At 41.8% G+C, this 27,554-nt stretch overlaps 1 protein-coding gene across 5 annotated transcripts in view; it reads right to left on the reverse strand.

Annotated features, from left to right (window-relative positions):
* GPATCH11 (G-patch domain containing 11) overlaps positions 1-27,554 on the reverse strand; it is a 116,257-nt gene that overhangs the window by 55,476 nt on the left and 33,227 nt on the right. For all 5 annotated transcript variants that reach the window (XM_044290114.1, XM_044290119.1, XM_044290117.1 and 2 more), the window contains one exon: positions 24,499-24,540. In XM_044290114.1, the coding sequence (XP_044146049.1) occupies positions 24,499-24,540 (42 nt within the window). The remainder of the gene's footprint in view (positions 1-24,498; positions 24,541-27,554) is intronic.

Genomic DNA, 27,554 nt, shown 5'->3' on the forward strand with positions numbered 1-27,554 from the left:
TCCCTTTTGAACCCTGCCAGTCTTCCATACATGGGGAAATGGGGAATAAAATGTGGGGTGCATTTTGTCCTGTTTCCACTTGTGAATGTGAATAATGTGGGTGTAAATCAACTTTTTCTGGAAAAATTTCATTTTTCATTTTCACAGCCAAGCGTTTCCCAATTCTGTGAAATGCCCGATGCTCACTACACACCTTGAAATATTCCTTGAGGTGTGTAGTTTCCGGAATGGGGTCACTTTTGTGGGGTTTCCACTGTAAGGTCTTCATATGCGACATAGCTTCCAATTACCATTCCAGCTAAATCCGCTCCCCAAAAGCCATATGGTGCTCCTTCCACTCTGAAGCTTGCTGTGCGCCCATACGTCAGTTTTTGAGTACACATGGGGTGTTTCTGTAAACTCCAGATCCAGGGTAATCTATTTTGAGTTTTCTTTGCCTGTTAACCCTTGATGTGTTGCAGAAAAATGTGATTAACATTTAAAATCTGATGGTTTCAACAGAGAAGTGTATAATCTATATGGTTTACCTCATCTAGTATGTGCCTTTATAAATTATTTTGACATCAATAAGTTGCTAAGTATAGTTTATTGAGTTAACTTGCCAGAAAATGTGCAATCTTTTATGTTATTGTCATCATACCTTTTATAGCAATTTTCAATTCCATTTTTAGAGCTGGATTTCCTTCTCTGTCCGACTTCTAGCATGTATTACTTATACATAAGCAATGAAACGTTGGCCTTAAACATATGTGACATGTTTCACAAATAAATGTATCCAGCCTCTTTAAATAAATAAAAAATAAATTACATCTGATAAAAAAAAGTTAACTTTTGAAATGTATTCTCAATTTACATTAATTCTTGTGGGGCACCTAAAGGGTTAAAGAAGTTTGTAAAATCAGTTTTGAATAGCTTGACGGCTGTAGTTTAAAAAATTGGATGATTTATGAGTGGTTTCTAATATGTAAGCCCCGGAAAGTTACTTTATAAATGAACTGGTCCTGAAAAAAAAATGGGCTTTAAGATTTGCTTTTAAACTTCTAAGTCTCCTAATGTCCCAAAAAAAATTAATTTATTTTTTAAAATGATCCAAACATGAAGTAGACATATGGGGAATTAAAAGTAATAACTATTTTTGGAGGTACTACTATCTATTATAAAAGTAGAGAAATTGAAATTTGCTAATTTTTCTAGATTTTGGTTAAATTTTATATTTTTTTTAATATTTCAAATAATTTAGACAGCACTCCAGTATGCGGTTAATGCTTTTTATTTGCCGGACATAAGGGTCCTTTTAGGAACTGAGGCAACGTTTCGGGCAAAAACACATGCCCTTCATCAGGCTAGTTGCACGCAACTTCATACACGCAACCAGCCTGATGAAGGGCATGTGTTTTTGCCCGAAACGTTGCGGCCTCATGCACACGGCCGTTGTTTTGGTCCGCATTTGAGGTGCAGTTTTTGCGGCTTGGATGCACACCCATTCACTTCAATGGGGCTGCGAAAGATGCTGACAGCACTCCGTGTGCTGTCCGCATCCGTTGCTTCGTTCCGTGGCCCAGCTAAAAAAATATAACCTGTCCTATTCTTGTCCGTTTGGTGGACAAGAATAGGCAGATATATCAATGGCTGTCCGTGCCGTTCCGCAAGTTGCGGAACGCACGCGGACACCATCCGCGTTTTGCGAATCTGCAGTTTGTGGACCGCAAAACACACAACGGTCCTGTGCATGTAGCCTAAGAATGAGGATACAGGGCTCTTTACTCAGTGTGTTGCAGCGTCCTGTGGGAAGACGATATGCATTGCGGTGAGAACACTTGGAGTCTCTCTGTGTAGGTAATGGTGCGGGATGAGTGACTTTGTCATATTGATGGGATTGATGTACCCTTTACCAGTGTTAATTTTTATTACAGGATACAGTACATCGTATCCAGGAATTCACGTGTAGCCCATGTGGGGCAATTATGTGGATATTGACCCGTTCAGGGAGTATCGCTTCACACGGAACTGCTATTTTTGAACATAGTCAGGTGAACATGTAAAATTAAGAGAAAGTTTTGATCATTGTTCTATTTTATTTATGAGTGTTTTACATACATGCAAATGAGTATTTAACCCCTTCTACGCCGGGCTAGTTTTCGCCCTTCTGCGGAGGACATTTTTTGCAAACCTGACATGTGTCACTTTATGTGGTAATAGCTTTGGAAAACTTTAATCACAGTTATCCAAGCCATTCTGAAATAGTTTTCTCGTGAAAAATTGTACTTCATGATAGTCATAAGATTGAGTCAATATATTCAAAATTTCAATTTCTCTGCTTTTAAAAAAGAAAGTTATACCTTATAAAATATTTATTACTTAACATTCCCCATATGTCTACTTTATGTTGACATTTAGAAAATGTCATTTTATTTTTTAGGACGTTAGAAGGCTTAGAATTTTAGAAGCAATTCTTAAAAGTTTTAAGAACATTTCCAAAACCCACTTTTTAAGGAAACCAGTGTAGGCCTGAAGTCACTTTGTGGGGCTTATATAGTGGAAACCCCCCATAAATGACCCCATTGTAGAAACTACACCCATCAAGTTATTCACAACTGATTTTACTAACTTTGTTAAACCTGAACTGATTCTGCAGTTTACAGAAACACCCCACATGAGGTCATAAACTGATGTAAGGGCGCACGGCAGGGCGCAGAAGGAAAGGAACGCCATATGGTTTTTGGAAGGCAGATTTTGCTGGACTGGTTTTTAGATGCCATGTCCCATTTGAAGCCCCCCTGATGCACCCTTAGGCCTCTTTCACACGGGCGTCATAGATTTGGGCCGGATAAGATGCTGGTGCGTCGTTGGAAAATGCACGATTTTTCTGCACGAGTGCAAAACATTTTAGTTTGTTTTGCACGTGTGTGAGAAAAATCGACATGTTTGGTGCCCAAATCTGAACTTATTCTCAGAAGTTCGGGTTTGGGTTAGGTGTTGTGTAGATTTTATGGTGATGGATTGTGTGATGGACCATGTGATGAGCGCAGTGACGTCACCACAGGTCCTTTTCCTCCTGCACAGCAAAGAAGAAGAAACAAGACAAGCCGGGCTGCGTGAACAAGTGGATTAAGGTGAGTTAAAGTTAGTTTATTTATTTTTTTAACCCCTCCAGCCCTATTTTACTAAGCATTCTGCATTAAGAATGCTATTATTTTCCCTTATAGCCATGTTATAAGGGAAAATAATAATGATCGGGTCCCCATTCCGATCATCTCCTAGCAACCATTCGTGAAAATAGCACCGCATCCTAGCAACCCCACTTCTATATGGGGTCTGCGTTGCGTGAAAATCACTGTTCATTTGCACAGCTCCATAGAAATGAATGGGTCCGGATTCAGTGCAATTAAAAATCATATATACCCCAAAATAGTACCAATAAAATTGGCACCTTATCATCTAGTTTCCAAAATGGGGTCACTTTTTGGGAGTTTCTACTGTAAGGCCTCTTTCACACGGGCGAAATTTCCGCGCGGGTGCAATGCGTGATGTGAATGCATTGCACCTGCACTGAATCCGGACCCATTCATTTCTATAGGGCTGTGATTAATTGCTCTATTATGTTTTTTGTGAGGCAAGGTAATAAAAAAAAATGGCTGTTTTGGCAAATTTTTTTTTTTTTTTTTTTATTACAGTCATCTGACAGGTTAGATCATGTGCTATTTTTATAGAGCGGGTTGTTACAGACGCAATGATATCAAATATGTCTACTTTCTTTGTTTCAGTTTTAGGTAATAAAGCATTTTTGAAATAAAAAATATGTTTTTGCGTCTCCATTTTCTGAACGCCTTTTTTTTTTTTTTTTTTCTGCCGATTGTCTTGTGCAGGAGCTCGTTTTTTGCAGGAAGAGTTGACGTTTTTATTGGTACTATTTTTGGGTACGTATGATTTTTTGATCATTCATTATTACACTTTATGGGGCAACGTGACCAACAAATTGGTTGTTTTGGCATCGTTTTTATTTATTTATTTTTACAGCGTTCACCTGAGGGGTTAGGTTATGTGATATTTTTATAGAGCAGGTTGTTACGGATACGGCAACACCTAATGTCTACCTTTTTTTTTTTTTTCACTTTAACACAATAATAGCATATTTGAAACAAAAAAATTATGTTTTAATGTCTTCATGATCTGAGAGCTCTATTTTTTTTTATTTTCTGAGCGACTTTCTTATGTAAGGGCTCATTTTTTGCGGAATAGGTTACAGTTTTACTGGTACAATTTTGTGGGAAATACACCTTTTTGATCACTTGGTGTTGCACTTTTTGTGATGTAAGGTGACAAAAATAGCATTTTTTAACAATTTTTTTTTTTAATGGTATTTATTGGACGGGGTGGATCATCTGATATATTTATAGAGCCAATCATTATGGACGCAGTGATACCTAATATGTTTTTTTTTAATCCTTTTTAAAACTTTATTTCTGTCCCACTCTGGGACTTCAACTTTTGAGGGTCTGGTCCTCTCTATAATGCATTACCTGTTAGTGTATTACCCAGAGTAATACACTAATAGGTTGCATAGGAGACCCAGCCTGGGGCTGGATCTCCTAGCCCCCTGTAGTGGGCAGGTCCTGATGCTGTGCAAGGCACTAGACAGCCTGTGCATGGCATCGGGCTGCCTTGTCATCCATAAGGACACCGCCACAGCAGCGCGGGGACCCGATGGGCTCCCTCATGTGCTGCATGCACCTTCTATGCTGTGGCATCGGTTTTTTACAGCGATGCTGGTGGATACAGCAGGGGCCCGGCTATCGCGGACTGCTGGGCCCCTGCAGTGATCGGCCATGACGTAATAGTAAGTAAAAAATGTGGGAAGTCGCAAGCCATGACATACTATTACGTCATATGTAGGGAAGGGGTTAAATGATTGAGCAATACTGAAAACAGGCCCATAATAATGAGTAAATGGTATAAAGGCATTTTTAGCAATGAGATAAAGAGTGAGAGGATGTGACGTGGTTATAAAAAACGCCCATACCCGAAAGTGAAACTGAAATGCCCCAGAGGAAGCAGGAGTGAAACCCGAGTCGGGCTTTATCATATGTTCCATGTTATGTTCAAGATTACAATTTTGTAAGTATAATAAAGAAGCATGAGCTATTTTACATGCTATGTTGATACTCTTTTTGAAGGCGTGAGAAGCATACCCACTACCGCTCATTGGTTCAGAGACTAAGAAGCTGCGAAGGAGGAAGGATAAAGGAGGAGATTGGAAGAAGCAGCATAAAAAGAACCAGTGATTTTTGTGTTACCTGGCTTCCTTTATTGCAGCGCGGACCCCAACCTCTTTTTATACGTTTTGGACTGAAATGAGTGGTAACCTACTTCTACAAAGGGACTGCAGCTAATATCAGCACGTAATCTAATACACAAAACTTTTGAACCATTGACTTACGTGGTTTTTGGTGCCGGATCCGGCTTCTTCAGTTTCCCATGTCACACACAAAAACGTGTCTTGCATTGGAGCGCATCAAACTGGAACGGAATGCATTCTGGTGCACTCTCTTCTGGTTTGTTCAGTTTTGTCCCCTTTGACAATTAATGGGGACAAAACTGAAGCATTGTGCTGCAGGATTTGAGAGCCTGTGCTGGATCTCAAAACCGGACAGCATAACGCAGATGTGAAAGGAGCCTTAAAGAGACACAGACAGAGATATTGATGGTTCCAGTAAGTGTTTTACTGTCTCACCATAGTCCTAGATTCACAGCTACACTACTCGGTGCTTCGGTATAATGTCCTCCATGCTACTGCTTGTGTGTGTGTGTGTGTGTGTGTGTGTATGTATGTATGTATGTATGAATGAATGAATGAGAGAGATAGGGGAGCAGGATCCCCTCTTCTATGTATGTGCTGTGTATGGAGACATCACAGCAAACAGACTCTACCCCACCTGAAGCAGAGCTCAGGGGGAAAACTGAACATAAATGCCAAAAACAATGGTCAGATATACTCTTATCACTCATGTACACACACACACACACACACACAACACTTAGGCTACTTTCACACTAATGTTTTTTTTTATACTGATAATACAACCATCTTTATCTTTAACATTGCCAAGACTGATCCGGCATTACCCCACTGAAAGTCAATGGGGGTCGGATCAGTTTTCTATTGTGGCAGATAAAATGGATCCATCCCCATTGACTTGCATTAGGGGTAATGCCGGATCAGTCTTGCTCCGCATCCCAGGACGGAAAACAAAATACAACATGTTGTGGTTTGCTCTCCGGTCTGGGAACGTAGCAAAACGTAACAGAATGCATTTTGGAGCATTCCGTTCTGTTCAGTTTTGTCCCCATTGACAATAAATGGGGAAAAAAATTAAGCGTTTTTTTTCCCGGTATTGAGTCCCTATGATGGAACTTGCTAGTGTGAAAGTAGCCTTACTCTAAAATGGCAGACACACTTTAATGGGTTTTCCAAATACACAAATCAGACACAAGATAAGGAGTTATTGATCCCCCTGCACATGCCTGACCATCCTCCACTGAAATGGATGGGATAGAAAAATACAACTACCAGACTTCTTAATTTAATTTCAATACAGTGTCCGTTTATAAATGGCCTCCAGTGCACTGAAAATGGTGAATAGGACCTGCTTGTTTCATTAGGAGTGTTTCAAAAGCTAATTTAGCAATGCAACTAATTTAGCCACATTCCCAATAATGTCATAATATAATTTCCAATGTACGGTATATCTGAAATGTGGAACTGCAATCTTCCATCTCATCTGAAAAAACGACTTTGCATATTGATTGGCACACTTTCGCTAATACCATTAGCTACATACACTAGAGACAGAAAATGTACTTTTCAAAGCATGCGAAATTGAAGTAAAATACCCTTTCATCAAAACATGCCCTATATTAAATGAATATTGCTGCACATAAAGTGCAAAAGATGGCTAAATTGTCCACAATAAAAGAACTTCGGCTATTTGATGTTGTTTATCTATAATAATGACTCCAACGTGTTCAAACTTTAAGCCTTGGGAACTTTCACATAAAATAAACTACTAAAAGCAAAGTTTTCAGAAATATCAGGTAATATAATTTCATCATAAACGTGCACATTTTGAAATAAGAAGATTAAATGTTAGTTTGTCCTTTAATATGAAAGAGGAGTTTACCCTAGTCTGAAAACTAAAGGAGTTGTGCAGTGGTAATTTTTTTTTTTGTATATGGCTCATAGAGGGTGTAACAGATCTCCTGGCACCCCGACCTGGTACCTCCATTGATGGATGCTCCTAGCGCTTCCCGAGGACTACAAGCACTCCGCTCTACACCAAAACCACCACAGGAACCAGGAACAGGAACCGCTTGGTTGGGGTCTCACCGTCCTCCACCCATGCTGCACCCAAGACCGGGCTTCTGCTTCCAGTGGGTGAACCTCTCCTAAATCCAGAGAGCAGGAACAGCTCTTACAAGAGCTAGTAGGTATAGCCAGGGGAGTATAGCAAATCTTTAGCGTATAGCAATCCCCAGTGTGGATCAGTTACCCAAACACCACCCTCAACATGATGAAGGGTAAAACAGGAACTCTTTATTGAACACATCAGCATTGACTTATATACACATTTTCCAACAAGGGTACCACCCCCGTGGACCTGGTTGGGAACTGAGAACATGACATAGCAGCCAATCCTTTACAGCTTTACAGTTTAAACACAAAAACTAACCCTATTCAACAAACACAATGGCATTGTCTGTGACGCAATTAACAAACACAACGGCATTGCCTGTGACGCAATCAACAATGAACAACATGCAAACAGACATCTTCACCCCCTCCATAATGAATGAATAGAGAGAGAGGAGACACATGTGATGGGATTATCTCCTGAGTGTATCATAGGGTGATCTACTCATCTAGGAGTCGGCTGCTCTTATTGTCAGATATCTTAATCCCATCACTAACACAATCAGTGGGAGCCTCAGTGCAGAGTTAACCCCTTTTTGTGTTGCTGAATCCACACCATGCACCTTTAATGGGCAATAGGAAATATGTTGCATATAAATTCCACACATAAATCAGGGTTCATAGTTCCTTGTAACCCCAAAAGGTCTGAGGGGGTCTCCATAGTTCTGGGTCCGTAGGAAGGAGGCTGGCCCTCAGGCTTCTCCAGCAGCCCCAGTGACGGTCCATCACAGTGGGTTAAATAAAAAAGAAACCACGCTCATCTTTATCAATCCCCCACTGCTGTCAATTCCAACATTATTCCTATTCCCACCACTCCAGAAATGCCTGGAAAGCTTGTTCAGCCAATCACTGGCAGAGGCAAGCCACTGTTACTGCCACCGATTGGTTGAACAGGTCTTTCCTGAGCTGAGACAATGCCAGGAAGCGGAGAGTGGCAGGGGCCGTTCTTCGGACCAGCAGCAGCGTGGTATAAGTGAGGATGAGTACGTTTTTTTTTTTCCTCTTTTGAACCTCCTGTGAGCAATATAAAAAAAAAAATTAAAAAAAATGATACCACTGGACAACCCCTTTAACCTTTTGGTGACCAATGATCGTACATGTACCTCACTATAAGGAGTGTGTTGAGCAGGCTCAGGAGCAGAGCCCACTCCATACACTGCGAGTGCCAGCTGTGTTACATAGATAACTTGAATCCCAGGAGTCTAACTCGTTATATACCATGGTGAATAGTTACCACAGAATCTCGGTGGCTAGACAGCTCTCCCTCTGTGTCCTATTCGGCACCCTGCAAGGTAATCATAGGGTGCCAATTGGTTGCTATGGCAGCCAGAGGCCTTTTGAAGGGCCTTTTTGGCAGGCTGTAAAAGAATGCTGGTAAAATTGCTATTCACAGCAACATAGAAGTATTGCTGTGAGTAGCAAAAGCAACAGAATGAACGGGGTCCAAGTCTCCTAAAGGGACTAAAAAAAAAAAGTGAGGAAAAATAATCTGAATAAAGATTTTAAAAATAGACAAAATATAAAAAAAATTCACATATATCATACCAAAAATAAACATAACTGGTATCGCTGAAATATTAACATATTTTACATAAGAAAAAGCACTCCCTGCCGGCTTTCAGCTTCTTCAATGTAATACACGCTTGCAGCAGCGTGCTACAAGCGTGTATTACTGCCTGACCGCTCCAGCTGACAACGGCACATCTCCCTGTGGCTGCAGCTGTCTAATGATGTCACCTGACGCTTTTATATGTCGGGTTACAGATAACAGCCTATCGCCGCGACGTAGAAAGTTGTGCGGCGGTAGGCAAGTGGTTAAAGTATTACTCTCAAACAAAAACAATCTAAATTTGATATTGCTTTAGTTGTACTGAACTACTGAATAAAGTTAACATGTCAACATGTAATTTTTATCACACTATGAATGCAGTTTTTTGCTTCATTTCCACCGCCCAAATATATATTTTACAGTTTATCAACACATTCTATAAACCATGACATTTTTCATTAAAAGACAAAAACAATTTTCCTTGATCCTTAAAAGGGGTATTCCGATTGTGTTAAGTTATGCCCTATCCATAGATTACGGGATAACTATTAGATCAGTGAGGGTCCTACCACTGGGACCCCCACATTGACAAGAACAGGGACTCTGTACCCAATGAAGCATCCTGAAATGAACGGAGCGGCCAGTAAGACATTCACATAGCTGGTCCATTCATTTTCGTGTACCTTTCTAACAGGTCAGGGAGTGTCTTTTTTGTGGGAGTTCTACTTTAAAATAAGTCTACAGTGCATCCAGACTACACGGCTAAATTAACAGGTACAATCTGAAACATAATAGGCATAATGGATTAGCAATAACAAATAATAGCATAAACTGTACATGCAAGTTTGGGATTCAACTGGCTTAACTAGTGTACCCGAAATGTAGACTCGGCCGGTGGCGTGATGCTACAGCAGGTGGAGGTTTCCACTGAAAGTGATTAGCGCTCGCTCAGAGCTGTGAGTGACGTCACTGCAGCGGTCATCAATGACCACAGGTGCCAGGTATCTCTTCTCCAACGGGTTTCGAACAGACGCTGTTCTTCCTCAGGGAGTATTACCTGGCTGTTCACACTCTCTCTATTTATGCATTAGTTTGAAACCTTAACCCCTTCCCTGCCAATCCTGCATGAGTCCATTACCAGTCATCATTCAAACGCAAACAGCTCTAGCTCTGCGTTTAAACCATTGGGTATTAGGGTGTCCATATTAAATATCCATTTTGACTCTTTTTTGGACATTTCTTTGACGTAGTCTCCTCCCCTTTTGTTCATCTGTATTGTTACTACCCCGCAAAAATGGGAACCCACGAAGCTACCTCCGTGTTTTATATTAGTGACGGGATAGTGGGTGACCTTCATATTTTCTATTTATATTATATATATGTTCCCCTATCCTTTTCTTTAGAGCCCTTTTGGTACGGCCCACGTAAATCTTATAGCAGGGGCATGTTAATGTATATATGACATCCAAACTGTTTGCGTTTGAATGATGACTGGTGATGGACTCATGCAGGATTGGCAGGGAAGGGGTTAAGGTTTCAAACTAGCGCATAAATAGAGAGAGCGTGAACAGCCAGGTAATACTACCTGAGGAAGAACAGCATCTGTTCGAAACGTGTTCGGAGAAGAGATACCTGGCACCTGTGGTCATTGATGACCGCTGCAGTGACGTCACTCACAGCTCTGAGCAAGCGCTAATCACTTTCAGTGGAAACCTCCACCTGCTGTAGCATCACACCACCGGCCGGGACGTGAGGCAACACGCCAAGCTACACAATACCTGGGATTGATTCCGGATCCAAGCATCAATGATCCAGTGAACAACGTACACCGAATGGAGAATTACTAACTGCAGGAAAGTAAAACTTCTGCACCAAGTACGGGAACACGAGGAGGAGCACCAGCGCACAAACAGGAGTCTACATTTCAGGTACACTGGTTAAGCCAGTTGAATACTTGTACATTTATGTAATCCCATGTGCATTAATCTAGCTCATCTGTGATTCCTGTATATTAATCTTAACACGTCCCATAGCGCAGTATCATAATTATATAAAAGCCCCTCAAAGGAACACTAAACAGAAAATACACAAAAAAAAATCCCAGAAATTCCTTCTCCTCATACTACAGCAAAAACTGGCAAATATATCAATAAAATCTTGTTTCTATATACCAGGAGGTTGTCCATGTTGCCCTCCGCCTCCTGACAGTCTGTAAAACAAGTGGCTGCATGAGGAGCCCCCTGAGGTGTCATGTCTGCAGTAGGACAAAGGCTAAATAAACTCTGCCCCTTGGTTAAGCCCCACCCCTCAGTTTTCAGGTGAGGATTGAGCAGATGACTTGTAGATTAACTGTATTGCTCTCTGTAAGATTGCTACAGGATTGTTTGAGTCATCCAGAAAACGCTACAGACTAACAAACCGTAAAGGCAACTATCAAATATTCTTGGTTACTTTTGGCATTCATTTCTATGTTTAAATGTTTAGTGGTCTTTTAACTCCATAAGGACCAACTGGGCCTTAATCCAGAGCGCTGTACATGTATGGCACAAAGTTCCTCCAATCTACCGCATTAGACACAACTGCACGGAAGATGCAAAATTTGAGGAAGAAGCCAGGAAGATGCAGTGTCATTTTGAGGACAAACAATATCCCACAGGAATAATTAATGAAGCTCTAGCTACTGTGAGACAATTAGACAGACAAGAATTTTTCAAAGAAAAAACACAGCTGCAGACAGAGGATACATTCTTAAATATAAGATTGGTTCTCCCATTTAATAATAATTATAAGAGGATCCAAAAAATGATTAGGTCAAATTGGCCATACATACTTAGTGACAAAACAATAGGTCACCTTTTACCACATGCACCAAAAAACCCTGGAGGTCCGCTCAACCCAGAATCAATATGTATGGGTAATTGACGATTGTATTTCCTGCAATACATCAGGGGTTATTTATTTATTTGATCCAATGCCCCTGCAATCGTCAATATATAGGCCGGACAAAACGACCCCTAAAAACAAGGATTAGGGAACATATCTCTAATATTAAGAAAGGGTATGACAGACACTCACTGTCAAAACATTACAAAGATATGCACAACAGTAACCCGGACAACCTAAAATTTATTGGTTTGGAGAAAATTGATCAACATTGGAGAGGGGGTGACCTGATTCACAAAATGTCCAGAGCAGAGTCCAGACAGATTTAGGAGTTCGGATCCTTATTACCATACGGACTGAACTCCGATATGGAGCTGTTCGGATTTATTTAATAGGTCGGGGCCCCATCCCCGATGTCGGGTCCCAAGTCTGGCCGTTTACCGGCGCTGGGACCCGCCCTCTGGTTTGGGACCCTCACCCAATCCGACCTTTTCCATATCTATCTCACAACTCTGCAAGTCACCTGTATGTATGTTATTGGATCCTAGTTTATATTGTCATATTTCAGTGATAAAACATGATATATTTTTATGTATTTTTATAATCTTATTCTTTTAAGTATTTTTAATTACATATATATGTATATCGCAACTAATGGAATGAGAATTTAATAAAAACGCATCAACCGAATAAACCGCAACAAAAACGCAATATAACCGCATCATGGCGAAAATCACCTATTGATACTCCAATTCCGGACTACACAACCAGGACTTGTAAGATACCCTATGAATGCTTAAAAAGGAGGAGGTTAGGAGTGCCTGCTATTACCACTGAGGAAGGGATTTGAACAGTCCCGAAACGCGTCTGGGATATCAGACACTCTGCTGAAACCTCCAAGAAAAGGACTTTTTGCATGGCCATGCGATAACAAGTAATTTCCAAAAAGACTGCTACCTTGTGACAAATCAATTGCCTTATAACGTCTGAGTGAATACAGAGACCGGACGAAGTCCCACTCGTAATATCGCGAGATTGGGCTTGATTGTCAACGCCTGCAAGCAGTGAGGACGAGAGTGTGGTCTTCAGCTCACCTCTCACATCGGATAAAGAGACGGATCCTGAATACAGCATTATAGGAGGTAAGACTCCTTATTCCTCAGGAAGGACTTTCCCCTATACAGAGGCATAAGTCCAGCTGCTATTATCAAGTACATCTAATACAGCTAACGGCTGAGTTATTTGATACGGTGTGCGGCCTACTGGTTGATGCGGTTTTCTCAACATTAGAGGAGGAACTTTGAACATACAAGCGTGCACGGTTGCGCAGGGCTCCATCAGGTGCCCCCCCCCCCCTTTTTTCACTTCACCATTGCAACATTATTTCCATGTCTATGGACTTGACTCACGTTTTGCAACACTGTGGATTTTTGAAACAAAATATATGGTTTAACTCACTCTTGATTATTTATACACAATATTGGTTTTGTATGAACTTACTTTGTCTTTCACCTATCTATTTCCTAGGATACCGCTGCAGCACCATATGTGTTTGCTCTTCCATTAATTATTGCATTGCGTTATTCCAATTTGGTTCACATATGGTCGACCAGTTTTATTTTATATGCCATTAATATTTTATTATTGTATGTATGAATTCATTTTTATTTTCATCAACTTGAAATTTTAACCAATAAAGGGCCCTTTCACACCTGCGTTATAGTCTTCCGGCATAGAGTTCCGTCGTCGGGGCTCTATGCCGGAAGAATACTGATCAGGATTTTCCTAATGCATTCTGAATGGACAGTCCGTCCTTCAGGATGCATCAGGATGTCTTCAGTTCCGGAACGGAACGTTTTTTGGCCGCAGCAAATAGCGCAGCATGCTGCGCTTTTTGCTCCGGCCAAAAATCCGGAACACTTGCCGCAAGGCCGGATCCGGAATGAATGCCCATTGAAAGGCATTGATCCGGATCCGGCCTTAAGCTAAACGTCGTTTCGGCGCATTGCCGGATGCGACGTTTAGCTTTTTCTCAATGGTTACCATGGCTGCCGGGACGCTAAAGTCCTGGCAGCCATGGTAAACTGTAGTGGGGAGCGGGGAGCAGCATACTTACCATCCGTGCGGCTCCCGGGGCGCTCCAGAGTGACGTCAGGGCGCCCCAGGCGCATGGATGACGTGATCGCATGGATCACATGATCCATGCGCATGGGGCGCTCTGACGTCATTCTGGAGCGCCCCGGGAGCCGCACGGATGGTAAGTATGCTGCTCCCCCGCTCCCCACTACTACTATGGCACCCAGGACTTTAATAGCGTCCTGGGTGCCACAGTAACACTGAAAGCATTTTAAAGACGGATCCGTCTTCAAATGCTTTCAGTACACTTGCGTTTTTCCGGATCCGGCGTGTAATTCAGGCAAGTGGAGTACACTCCGGATCCGGACAACGCAAGTGTGAAAGAGGCCAAATCTGAGTATTTGCCATAGAGTGAGTGCTCGCTCTTCTACTTTTCAGAAGTGGTTTATTATCACTTCTGCCTACTCCTCTCTCCAGTGCAAAGCGCTCGACTGGACCCAGTGAGCATCTGATTAGTGTCCCCTGGAAATCTTTTAATGATGAATTTGGAAAGTCTTCAGACGCTTTTATTTCTTTCACATTTTGTTATTTTGTGGCCTTGTGCTAAAAGTGCACAAGACCCTATGATGAGAAAGCGAAAACAGAATTTTATACATTTTTGTAAATTTATTAAAAAGGAAAAACAAACATTTTGCATGGACATAAGTATTCAGACCCTTTGCTATGACACTTGCAATTTAGCCTCATTTCTCTTGATCATCTCAAAGCAAAAACCAAGCCATGAGGGGGAAAGAACTGCCTGTAGAGCTCAGAAACAGGATTGTGTGGAGGCACAGATCTGGAGAAGGGTACAAAAAAATTCTGCTGCACTAAAAGTTCCCAAGAGCACAGTGGCCTAATTCTTAGGCTGAGTTCCCTACATGTTTTTGCCCTACGTTTAATGTTTACATTGGGGGGGAAAAAGGATACAAAAGAGCAGTACACTACGCATTTTAATCCCATAGAGTCCTGGAAAAATGTATGTGTTAATAAATACTTCCCCCCCCCCCTTTACAATAGAACTCTATAGTGACAGATGCCACTGTATGCACCCATTTAACGTACGTACGTACGTACGTATAGAGATGAAATGAAAACCTGATCCAGAGTCAATTCAAAAATTGTAAGCTCTTGCGAACAGGGCCGCATACCTCTTATTTTTTTTTAATTTCCATATTTTATTTATAATGCAAAAATACATATCCGCATAATATTTATAATATTATAAATTCTGAAATCATCCCCAACCCACCCCACCTATCCCCCCCCCCCCCCTCCCAACCTTGCAGTAAAAAAAAAAAAATAAATAAATAAATAAAAAAATATAAACAAAAAAAAAAAAAAGAGAGGTATATAATAAAAAAAAGGAAAATTCCAAATTAATTAAACCATGTCCCACTCTTCCCACAGTTTACCCCATTTTAGATAAGATCCTCTTTGTTTGTACAGAATCTTCTCGTAGCTTTTCACTTTCTCGACCAGAGCCAGCCAGTTGCTGCAGTCTGGAGCGGAGGAGCTAAACCATAGTCTAGCGACAAGAAGCCTAGCCAGGAACATAACCTTGATCAATAATTGACGTTTTATGGGCTGATAATTAACCTCCAATAGGTCTCCCAAGACCCATATCCTGGGAGACAGAGGAACAACAATGTTAAGTTTACAAGCCAAGGTGGTCTGGACCGAACTCCAGTAACTACCCACCATTGGGCAATCCCAAAACAGGTGTAAGTGGTCTGCCTCGGAGTCGCCACAACGTGGGCAATCAGAGGAGGCTCTAAGTCCTCTTCTATATAGCCACAGAGGTGTCACATATATTTTGTGCAAAATGTTAAATTGTACAACAGTGTGATTAAAATTATGTGAAACATATTTTAAACTATCCCCTATATTCTCCCAATCTGGGGGACCCACCTCTGAAAGTAACAAAGACCAGGACTTCTGTCCTGGAGAAAGAAGACCCCGAAAAAAGTGTTTCATTAAGTGTCTATAACAATGTGATATTTTGATTTTCGTGGCAGCTTTCTTAATAATAAAATCGTGTAGGAATTCAGGAGTATCTATAAGGAGAAGATGACTATTCAGAGTGCTAGAAAGTGCAGACCTCAACTGGAAATATGCGTACCAGGCCACCTCACCCAAATTTGCTCTGTGCCCTATTTCCATCGAGGACAAAATTTGTCCACCACTAACCACCTGATGTAAATACTGAACCTTCTTAGTCCTCCAATACTGACAACAATTCAGATCGCTTAAATTCACTAGCTTTGGATTATGCCACAATGGGGTGCAAATAAGTGATGCCTTAACTCCACACCAACTCCTAATGACCCGCCAGGTCTTTATAGCCATTCTGCAAAAAAGTGTATACCCGGTCTGTATATTTAATAGATAGTCGGACTCCAATACAGTAAAGAAATCCGTAAAGCCTGAGTCTTTCACCACTTTATTGCAGAAATGGCTATTTTCCCAGTCACTAAAAAGGCAGAGTTGAGAGGCCATAAAGTAACCCCTAAAATAAGGGAGGTTAAGGCCTCCCTGATTATAAGGCATAGAGAAATAGAGCGCCTTCAATCTAACACGCTTCCTCCCCCATAGTAGGTCGTTAAGCATCCGCTCAATTAGTCTAAAATGCTTATCTGCGATCCATACAGGCGAGTTGCGCAGGACATAAAGAACCTGGGGCAGTACTACCATTTTTATTAAAGAAATTCTATCAGCTCTTGTGTGCAGAATTTTTTGCCATATCTTGATTTTAGCCCTCAGCTTAATCAGCAGGGGAATCAAGTTAAGTTGTAGATATTCCTGAGGTTTGGCAGAAACTGAAATCCCCAGGTACTTTATTGATTCAGAGACTGTTAGCTGGTTATCCCAGTCACCTCGCAGCTCGTCTATAGGGAGGAGAACAGTCTTCTCCCAATTGATCTCCAGACCAGACGGGGCAGAAAAAAAGCCAACCAAATCCATTATACGAGGGAGAGTAGTTTCTGTTTGCTGAAGAAAGACCAAGATGTCATCTGCATAGAGAGATACACGGTCATGTTTCCCCATTATACCAAAGCCGGCCACCTGCAAATCCTGCCTTATACTGGCTGCTAAGGGTTCAATATAAATATTAAAAAGAAGGGGGGAGAGAGGACAGCCCTGGCGGGTGCCTCTTCCTAGGGTGAAGCTCTCTGTGATCGTATCATTAATCCTGATCCTAGCAGCTGGGGAACTATATAATAGCTGAACCATCGCCATAAATCTAGGGCCAAAGCCCATTTTTTTCATCACCTCCCAGAGAAAAGTCCACTCCACCCTGTCGAAGGCTTTGGTAGCATCCAGCGACAGGATGGAGCGGGCACCACGCCCCGGAGACTGAATATTCATAAATAGCCTATGCAGATTCTGATGGGTGCCCCTTTTTGGCATAAAGCCATTTTGGTCTGGGTGGATAATAGTGGATATAACCCGTGAAAGCCTCCTAGCCAAAACTTTAGATAGTAGCTTGGCATCTGTGTTTAGTAGCGAGATTGGTCTATAGGAACTCATTTCTATCGGGTCCTTATCCTTTTTAGGAATTAAAACAATAAGAGCCTCCATCATAGTGCATGGTAAGCTCCCTCCCTGTATTGCATGAGAAAAGACCTCTAACAGCTGGGGGAGAATCACATCGCTGTACTTGCGGTAAACCTCATATGAGGTTTACCGCATACCTCTTATTTTAATTGTTGAGTTATCTGTTATTTATGATTTTATTTGTACATGAAACCCCTGATTGTAAAGTGCTATATAAATGAAGATTATTATTATTATTAAGACAATGACCCAAAGTACACAACCATGACAAGACAGGAGTAGCATATGGACAACTCTGTGAATGTCTTTGAGTGGCTCAGCCACAGCACTGACTTGACCCCAATCAAACAACTCTGGAAAGACCTGGAAATGGCTGGCCACCGACAGTCCCCATCAAACCTGACGGAGCTTGAGAGAATCTGCATAGAAGAATGGCAGAAAATCCTCAAATCTAGGAGTGCAAACCTTGTGGCATCATAACCGAGAAGACTAGACGCTCTAATTAGTAACATAGTAACATAGTACATAAGGCCGAAAAAAGACATTTGTCCATCCAGTTCGGCCTGTTATCCCGCAAGTTGATCCAGAGGAAGGCAAAAAAAAAAAAAAAAAAACCCTGTGAGGTAGAAGCCAATTTTCTCCACTTTAGGGGACTATAAACTTCCTTCCCGACTCCAATCAGGCCATCAGAATAACTCCCTGGATCAACGACCCCTCTCTAGTAGCCATAGCCTGTAATATTATTAAGCTCCAGAAATACGTCCAGGGCCCTCTTGAATTCCTTTATTGTACTCACCATCACCACCTCCTCAGGCAGAGAGTTCCATATTCTCACTGCTCTTACCGTAAAGAATCCTTTTCTATGTTTGTGTACAAACCTTCTTTCCTCCAGACGCAGAGGATGTCCCCTCGTCACAGTCACAGTCCTGGGGATAAATAGCTGATGGGATAGATCTCTGTACTGACCCCTGATATATTTATACATATTAATTAGATCTCCCCTCAGTCGTCTTTTTTCTAAAGTGAATAACCCTAATTTTGATAATCTTTCAGGGTACTGTAGTTGCCCCATTCCAGTTATTACTTTAGATGCCCTCCTCTGGACCTTCTCCAGCTCTGCTATGTCTGCCTTGTTTACAGAACTGTACACAGTACTCCATGTGTGGTCTGACCAGCGATTTGTAAAGTGGTAGGACTATGTTCTTATCACGGGAATCTATGCCCCTTCTGATGCAACCCATTATCTTGTTGGCCTTGGCAGCAGCTGCCTGACACTGGTTTTTGCAGCTTAGTTTGCTGTTTATTAAAATTCCTAGATCCTTTTCCATGTCAGTGTTACCGAGTGTTTTACCATTTAGTATGTACGGGTGACTTGCATTTTTCCTTCCCATGTGCATAACTTTACATTTATCAGTGTTAAACCCCATCTGCCACTTATCTGCCCAAGCCTCCAATCTACCCAGATCCCTCTGTAGTAGTATACTGTCCTCATCAGTGTAAATTACTTTACACAGTTTAGTGTCATCTGCGAAAATTGATACTTTACTATGCAAGCCTTCTACAAGATCATTAATAAATATATTGAAGAGAATAGGGCCCAATACTGACCCCTGAGGTACTCCACTAGTGACAGTGACCCAATCTGAGTATTTACCGTTAATAACCACCCTCTGTTTTCTATCACTGAGCCAGTTACTTACCCACATACAGATGTTTTCTCCCAGTCCGAGCATTCTCATTTTATATACTAACCTTTTATGTGGTACAGTGTCAAATGCTTTGGAGAAGTCCAGATATACGACATCCATCGATTCGCCGCTGTCAAGTCTAGAACTTACCTCCTCATAGAAACTGATTAAATTAGTCTGACATGACCGATCCCTCACGAAGCCATGCTGATATGGCGTTATTTGCTTATTTCTGTTGAGATGCTCTAATATAGCATCTCTCAGAAAACCTTCAAACAGTTTACCCACAACAGATGTTAAACTTACCGGCCTATAGTTTCCAGGCTCTGTTTTTGGCCCCTTTTTGAATATTGGCACCACATATGCCATGCGCCAATCCTGTGGGACATTCCCTGTCAGTATAGAGTCTGCAAATATCAGAAATAAGGGTCTGGCTATGACATTACTTAATTCCTTTAGGATACGGGGGTGTATGTCATCCGGTCCTGGCGATTTGTCTATTTTAATCTTTTTAAGTCGCTGATGTACTTCTTCCTGGGTCAGACAGGACACTTTTAATGGGGAATTTATTTTTGCATTCTGCATGTCATCTGACAATTTATTTTCCTCAGTGAATACATTGGAGAAAAAAATATTTAACAGCTTTGCTTTCTCCTCATCGCTCTCTGCGACTTCCCCCTCATTACTCTTTAAAGGGCCGACACCTTCAGATTTATACTTTTTAACATTTATATAATTGAAGAATATTTTAGGGTTAGTTTTACTCTCTTTGGCAATTAATCTCTCGGTCTCTAGTTTGGCCGCTTTTATTTGTTTTTTACATGTTCTATTTTTTTCCTTATAGTTTTTCAGTGCTTCCGTGCTCCCCTCCTGTTTCAGATATCCCATTTTGTGGCTGTATTTTTATTTTTGAGGACTTTGTCCCAGTTAGTTTGGCCTATGGCCTCTCTTAGTTGGCTAAATTTAGCTTTTTTGAAGTTTGGTATTTTTGTTCCTCCCTGTAGAAACGCTCTTTTGAATGATAATTGGAAGGTTATTACTTTGTGGTCACTATTTCCCAGGTGTCCCCCAACCTGCACGTCTGTTGTTCTGTCCGGCCTATTGGTTAATACTAAGTCCAGTATGGCCGCCCCTCTAGTCGGGTCCTGAACCAGTTGGGAGAGGTAATTGTCTTTGGTTATTGCCAAGAACCTGTTTCCTTTATGAGATATACAAGTTTCAGTTTCCCAGTCTATATCTGGGTAGTTGAAGTCCCCCATAATAACCACCTCATTATGATTTGCCGCCTCGTCTATCTCGTTTAGTAATAGATTTTCTGTGGACTCTGGTATATTAGGTGGTTTATAGTAAACTCCTATTAGTAATTTATTGTTGTTTTTAGCTCCATGTATCTCTACCCACACTGACTCCACATGTTCATGTCCCTCACTTATATCTTCGCGGAGTGTGGGCTTTAGACCGGACTTTACATAAAGGCAGACCCCTCCCCCTCTCCGGTTTTGACGATCCTTTCTAAACAGACTGTAACCTTGTACATTAACCGCCCAGTCATAGCTATCATCCAGCCATGTCTCAGTTATTCCCACTATGTCATAGTTCTCCTCACACATCAGTAATTCCAGCTCACCAGTTTTATTAGTCAGACTTCTGGCATTAGTATACATACATTTGAGAGGTTTATGTATATTTTTTACCCTACACCTTTCCTTCTGAACTGTTCTAGTCCCTCCTTCCATTCCTCCCCCAGTCCCATTACCTTGCCCCCGGTCTCTATCTGCGCTATCTTCCCGTCCTATAACGTAATTACCCTCCCCCCCAGTCCCTAGTTTAAACACTCCTCCAACCTTCTAGCCATCTGTCTCCCCAGCACAGCTCCCCTTTCCCCATTGAGGTGCAGCCCGTCCCTACGATAGAGCCTGTAGCCGATAGAAAAATCGGCCCAGTTCTCCAGGAACCCAAACCCCTCCTTCCTACACCGGTTCTTGAGCCACTTGTTAATCTCCATAATCTCCCGTTGCCTTTCTTGTGTGGCTCGTGGTACAGGCAGTATTTCGGAAAATACTACCTTTGTGGTCCTTGCCCTCAGCTTTTGACCTAAATCCCTGAAATCATTTTTAAGGACTCTCCACCTACCTCTAACTTTGTCATTGGTTCCGATATGGACCATGACCGCTGGATATTCTCCAGCCCCTCCCAGTAATCTGTCAACCCGATCCGCGATGTGTCGAACTCTAGCGCCAGGAAGACAGCACACTGTTCGGCGATCACGGTCTTTGTGACAGATTTCCCTATCTGTTCCCCTAATAATGGAGTCGCCCACTACCAGCACCTGTCTGGCCTGCCCTGCTCTCCTGGTTCCCTGCTTACTGGAGCTGACATTCCCCTGACTGGCAGAGGAAGTGTCCGGCTGCAGCAGTGCCGTCCCCGGACTGACATCCCCCTCATCTGCCAAACGTGCAAACTTGTTGGGGTGTGTCAGATCAGGGCTAGCCTCCCTGGCACTCTTCCCTCTACCCCGCTTTCTAACTGTTACCCAGCTAGCTACCTCACTTTCCTCAGCCTCCTCTCTGTCACCCTCCCCCTCATCTACCCCAAAGAGTGCTTGCTCGGTGAGAAGCAAACTCTTTTGCAAATTATCAATGCCTCTCAGTGTTGCAACTTGCCCGTTTAGAGACTCGATTTGCGATTCCAAACGGGTTATTTGCTCACATCTAGAACAAAGATATGCACCCTGGAACTGCAGTTCCAGGACTGCATACATCATGCAAGATGTGCACTGGACTGCGTTGTAAATTGTGCAACTCATACTAAATGGGGATTACAACAGTAAAAAAGTAAAACCGTATATATGATTTAGATTTAGACCCTGTCTGCTGTAGTTGAAGGGCTACGTAAAATTAAGCCAACAACACACAAGGAAATTATATCCAACCTTAGTTTCCAAACTCCTTTTCTTAAACTCCTTGTTTTTTTAACTCCACTTAATAAGAAGCCCACTTAGTAGAGCAAGCCCCAGGAAGAGCAGGCTCTAGAGAGTTTTAGTGGGTCAATTTATAGCACCTGGTTGCCCAGGGCACTACCCTTAATTAAGCAGAGAAAAAAAAAAAAAAAAAAAAAAAAAAAAAAAAAAAAAAGGTTTAAATGGCAGTACTAGAATACAAACACTTAACTTTCAATGATCTCTGCTGCAATCCACACTCAGCCACCTGCAATCACTCCCACAAAACCACACACAGCACTAGAACTCCTTGTTTTTTTAACTCCACTTAATAAGAAGCCCACTTAGTAGAGCAAGCCCCAGGAAGAGCAGGCTCTAGAGAGTTTTAGTGGGTCAATTTATAGCACCTGGTTGCCCAGGGCACTACCCTTAATTAAGCAGAGAAAAAAAAAAAAAAAAAAAAAAAAAAAAAAGGTTTAAATGGCAGTACTAGAATACAAACACTTAACTTTCAATGATCTCTGCTGCAATCCACACTCAGCCACCTGCAATCACTCCCACAAAACCACACACAGCACTAGAACTCCTTGTTTTTTTAACTCCACTTAATAAGAAGCCCACTTAGTAGAGCAAGCCCCAGGAAGAGCAGGCTCTAGAGAGTTTTAGTGGGTCAATTTATAGCACCTGGTTGCCCAGGGCACTACCCTTAATTAAGCAGAGAAAAAAAAAAAAAAAAAAAAAAAAAAAAAAAAAAGGTTTAAATGGCAGTACTAGAATACAAACACTTAACTTTCAATGATCTCTGCTGCAATCCACACTCAGCCACCTGCAATCACTCCCACAAAACCACACACAGCACTAGAACTCCTTGTTTTTTTAACTCCACTTAATAAGAAGCCCACTTAGTAGAGCAAGCCCCAGGAAGAGCAGCAGCCCCAGGAAGCACAGGTTTGCTGCCAAAAGTGCTTCAACTAGGAACGGAGCACAGGTTCTGAATACTTATGTCAATTTAAGCTTTTCCTTTTCTATAAATTAGCAATTAGATTTTGAACATTCTGTTCTAATTTTTTCATTATGGGGTATTGAGTACAGAACGATGGGCAAAAACTTGGATTTATTTTTATTTTTGCACAAGGTCGCAACATAAAGTGTGAAAAGTGAAAAATGTGAAAGGGCCTTAAGAATTTCCAAATGCATTCATGTATGTTGCAAAAATATATAAAATACAAATGAAAAACAAAAAAAGAAAGGATTCCTGACAAAAACAGGATCAGAACCACTATATGTGCTAAATCACAAAAACATGTCTGGACATTGAGTCCTATTCAGGTGTGGTCATTAAAGGGTTAAAAAGGGACTGATTTCACTTGAAGCATTCTTACAAACCTTCCAAGATTACTTTATAAATATAGGGGGAGATTTATCATCTCCCTATGCCATGGTTTTGGCGTTAATAAGTAAGAAAGTGGGGTTTTGCACATTTTTTTTTAACTCCACTGTGATTAAATCTAGTTGCAGGTGGCGTTTTTACGGTGCGGTCACCAATTTAGGAAAAAGGGCGTGGTAGGACTAGGTAGGGCTGGAGGAGCCATTTCATCTAAGGCTACTTTCACACTGGCGTTTCTGGGTCCGCTTGCGAGATCCGTTTCAGGGCTCCCACAACCGGCCCAAAACGGATCAGTTCAGCCCCAATGCATTCTGAATGGATAAGGATCCATTCAGAATGCATCAATTTGGCTGTGTTTGGTCTCCATTGCGTTTTTTAGATTGTCACTAAAACGCAGCTTGCAGCATTTTGGTGACCGTCTGACGATGCAGAGCCAAACAGATCCGTCCTCACTTACAATGTAAGTCAATGGGGACGGGTCCGTTTTTCACTGACACAATATGGTGCAAGTGAAAACGTAAAGTCAAGCCGTATCCGTTTTGACTTAGCCCTTTTTTTTTTATGAATAATGCAAACGGATCCGTTTTGAACGGATACAAGCGTTTACATTGTCGGTGCGGATCCGTCTGAGCAGATACAAGACGCATCCGCACCAAACGCGAGTGTGAAAGTAGCCTTAGACAAGGGCCTGCTCCTTGTTGTAAATGAAATGCCTTCTCTGGCTACAAAGGGCCCATTAACAACGGAGCAGCACATGCCAGTCTTAATAATTCAGGGTCATAGTCTGTATATTATCTGATGATATGTGAATCTCATCAGTGTAATCACCCAAGAAACTTTTTGTCCAAAGAAAAGCATTGTATCCATTACAAACAACAAATAATAGAAAGAAATAGGAAGGACAAACCTTACCTGTTTTAATATTCAGTGGAATCGGTTCAACAATGCCGTCACCTATATAAAAAAGAGAGAATAAATACAGCAGGTATTATTGAGACTTTATTTAAAGGGAATATTTTCCCAGTTTATACTGCGCCATACAAATAAGAAAAAGTACACTCCAATAACTGTACATAACACAACAGATAAAGCAAGTTCTCGATAACTGTATGGCTCTTCTGATATTTGGGAATAGAAAACCAGTGGGGAAAAAAACAAAAACAAAGAAAAGACCGTTGCAATAAAGAAAATGTGCATTGCAGGATGATCTGTTGTCACTAGTGTATCAGACAAATGCCAGACACCATGAAGAACATAAAAAAGAATGCAGGATTGGGAACTAGTACATTGGCTTGAAGTGCACCCAGAAAGACAAGGTATAACAGTAATAACAGTAATGTACTGTGAAGGCAATGTGATGGAGTGGGCTCCAGTCGGGACCTCCTCCATAAGTCAGAAAGAAAAGAAGCTCTGGGCTGTCCGTGCCAGTCAACAGAATACACTCATTTTAATGGCTGGCATTGAAGACAATAAGCAAATGAATAGAAGGGAAATGTACAGCCAGATGCAGTTTCTCTCTGATCGCCAGCTTCTTCCTGAAACAACTTATTTTAGGCTACTTTCACACTAGCGTTTCTAGTTTCCGGTATTGAGATCCGGAAAAAAAACGCTTTTGTTTTGTCCCCACTCATTGTCAATAGGGACAATACGTAACTGAACAGAACGGAATGCACCAAAATGCATTCCGTTTCGTTCTCATACCGGAGAGCAAACCGCAGCAAGCAGAGCAAGACGGAGCCATCATGACCCACAATGCAAGTCAATGGGGATGGATCTGTTTTATCTGGCACAATAGAAAACGGAGCCGTCATGACCCACAATGCAAGTCAATGGGGATGGATCTGTTTTCTCTGACACAATAGAATCAGCTGTACACTCACTGTTTGACAAAAGCCGCATGTATGCGCCGAAACGCGCGTCACTACTGCATGTATGAGTGACCAATAAAGAAAACATCATTCAGCAAATTGGAGTGCCGGTTTCTTCCTCATTGATTTACAATAGAAAACAGATCCGTCCCCCATTGACTTTCAATGGAGTTCATGACGGATCGGTTTTGGGTATGTCAAAGCGTATATAACCGGATCCGTTCATAAAGGATTCAGATGGTTGTATTATCAGTAACTGAAGCGTTTTTGCTGAACCCTGCCAGATCCAGAAAAAACGCTAGTGCTCTCTTGACGCCTCTGTAAAGGGCTTGTTCCACCATAGGATAGATGATGAGTATCTAATCTGGGGGGAAGTCCGACTGCTGACTCTGTGGGGGTCTGACATTGGCTGCAGTGATTGAATAGTGTCAGACTGTGCAGGGACAAACCCCCAACTGGTAACACCCAGTTGTAGATTCATTCAGAAACGGAGTAGAAATAATGACCGGCAGAGGAACAGACTACCAGAGTTGCAGTATCCAGCATAGCAGATCGCCACTGGATCCTAAAGTCAGATCTAGCCCCCCCCCCCCCCCAATGGCCACATTATTTTGAAGGTAATACTGATCGGCTGTTGGCCACTGTGGGTGGTCAGGTTTTGGCCATGTGGGGCAGCTGGCCTTACTGTAACCAAAGGCAAAAGCCGGCATCTAACAATTGTTGAAGTACATGAGGTATACACAGACTCCAGATCTGGAAAAACTTTGGCTGAGTACCAGAGAGCATACTAGTGAGTGTTCATTCCAATCAAGTAAGTAATTCTAAGCATGGAATATATGGATTCTTCCATGCACGAGCCATCACTTGTTTGAATACTAAAAATGTAAGTAAGTGGGTGGACTGTGCTCAGAGAAGATTGAAGGAATCCTGCAGGTCTCTATGGAATATGGGGCAGGTCACGTCCTATATGTGGGACCAAAATGCAGGTTATTACATTATTCAATTCTACATGAGGCTGTAAGTAAAGAGGTTTTCTGGGACACAGATACTGCTGAGCTAATCTCAGGATAGGTCATCATCATCAGACTGGTGGGACTCAACACCTGGCACCCGCACAGCTCAGCTGTTTTAGGCACCAGAAACTTTACAGTGAATGGAGTGGAAGCAGAAGCTACAATAGTGTCTGGCTCTGGTATACTGTAGCTCAGCTACCAGAGCTGAGCTGCAGTACCCTGGCCCGGCCACTACACAGTGTATGGAGCTGTCTCCCTGCAGCTCCTTACACTGCATCATAACCCATACTGCAGCTGTCATACCAGCTGAGCGAGGGGGTGGGGGTGCCAGGTGTTGAGCCCCACCAGTCTGATATTGATGATCTATCCTGTAGCCCGGACAAACCCTTTAAGCCTAGTAAAGCATAGTAATAAAAAAATACTAGTTCTTGCTTTACTATATAAATATATATTCTAAACGTAACATATCTAAGGCTTTAAGTGACACTTGAAGACACTGATTTGTCCATGCCAGGGTGTTATACTTCTTCAGAATTTACAAGTCTGAATAAACAATGAGACAACACTAGACTGCCCTCCTTGAGACTACAGAGAATCCACCTTCCGCGGCTTCTGGAGATGCAGATTTATAGATGGAACAATGTGCAGGACAGGCTGCTCATCCAGATATTGGTCTGTCTTCCCGATGAAATATTGCGGCTGGCTCCATTCTTATTTTACATTTGGTTAGGTGGACAGTAGCACGGCACATTCCCCATACTAATTAGACAGCAATTTTTATTTGCCTCTTTGTGGAACGTATTTCACTTTGTCGGTTGGAACTGGAAAGCACCTTTTTATCTGTCTTTATATAAATGGACATAAAATAAAAAATATGGTAGCCCCTTAGCAATAAATAATAGCTATAATGCACCGTGGACCTGCCGCATTGATCAATAGAAAGCATTAAGGACATAAATAACACTTACTCAGCTTAACCTTAACAACACGAACGGCTGCTTTCAATGCACTGAAAGTCCCAAAGAAAATCTACAGAAAGGCTAAGATAGGAAAAGTATGGTGTTTGCTACTGTGTAGACTCGGCAGT

Source organism: Bufo gargarizans, chromosome 4 (assembly GCF_014858855.1).
Source record: "Bufo gargarizans isolate SCDJY-AF-19 chromosome 4, ASM1485885v1, whole genome shotgun sequence".
NCBI lineage: Eukaryota > Metazoa > Chordata > Amphibia > Anura > Bufonidae > Bufo > Bufo gargarizans.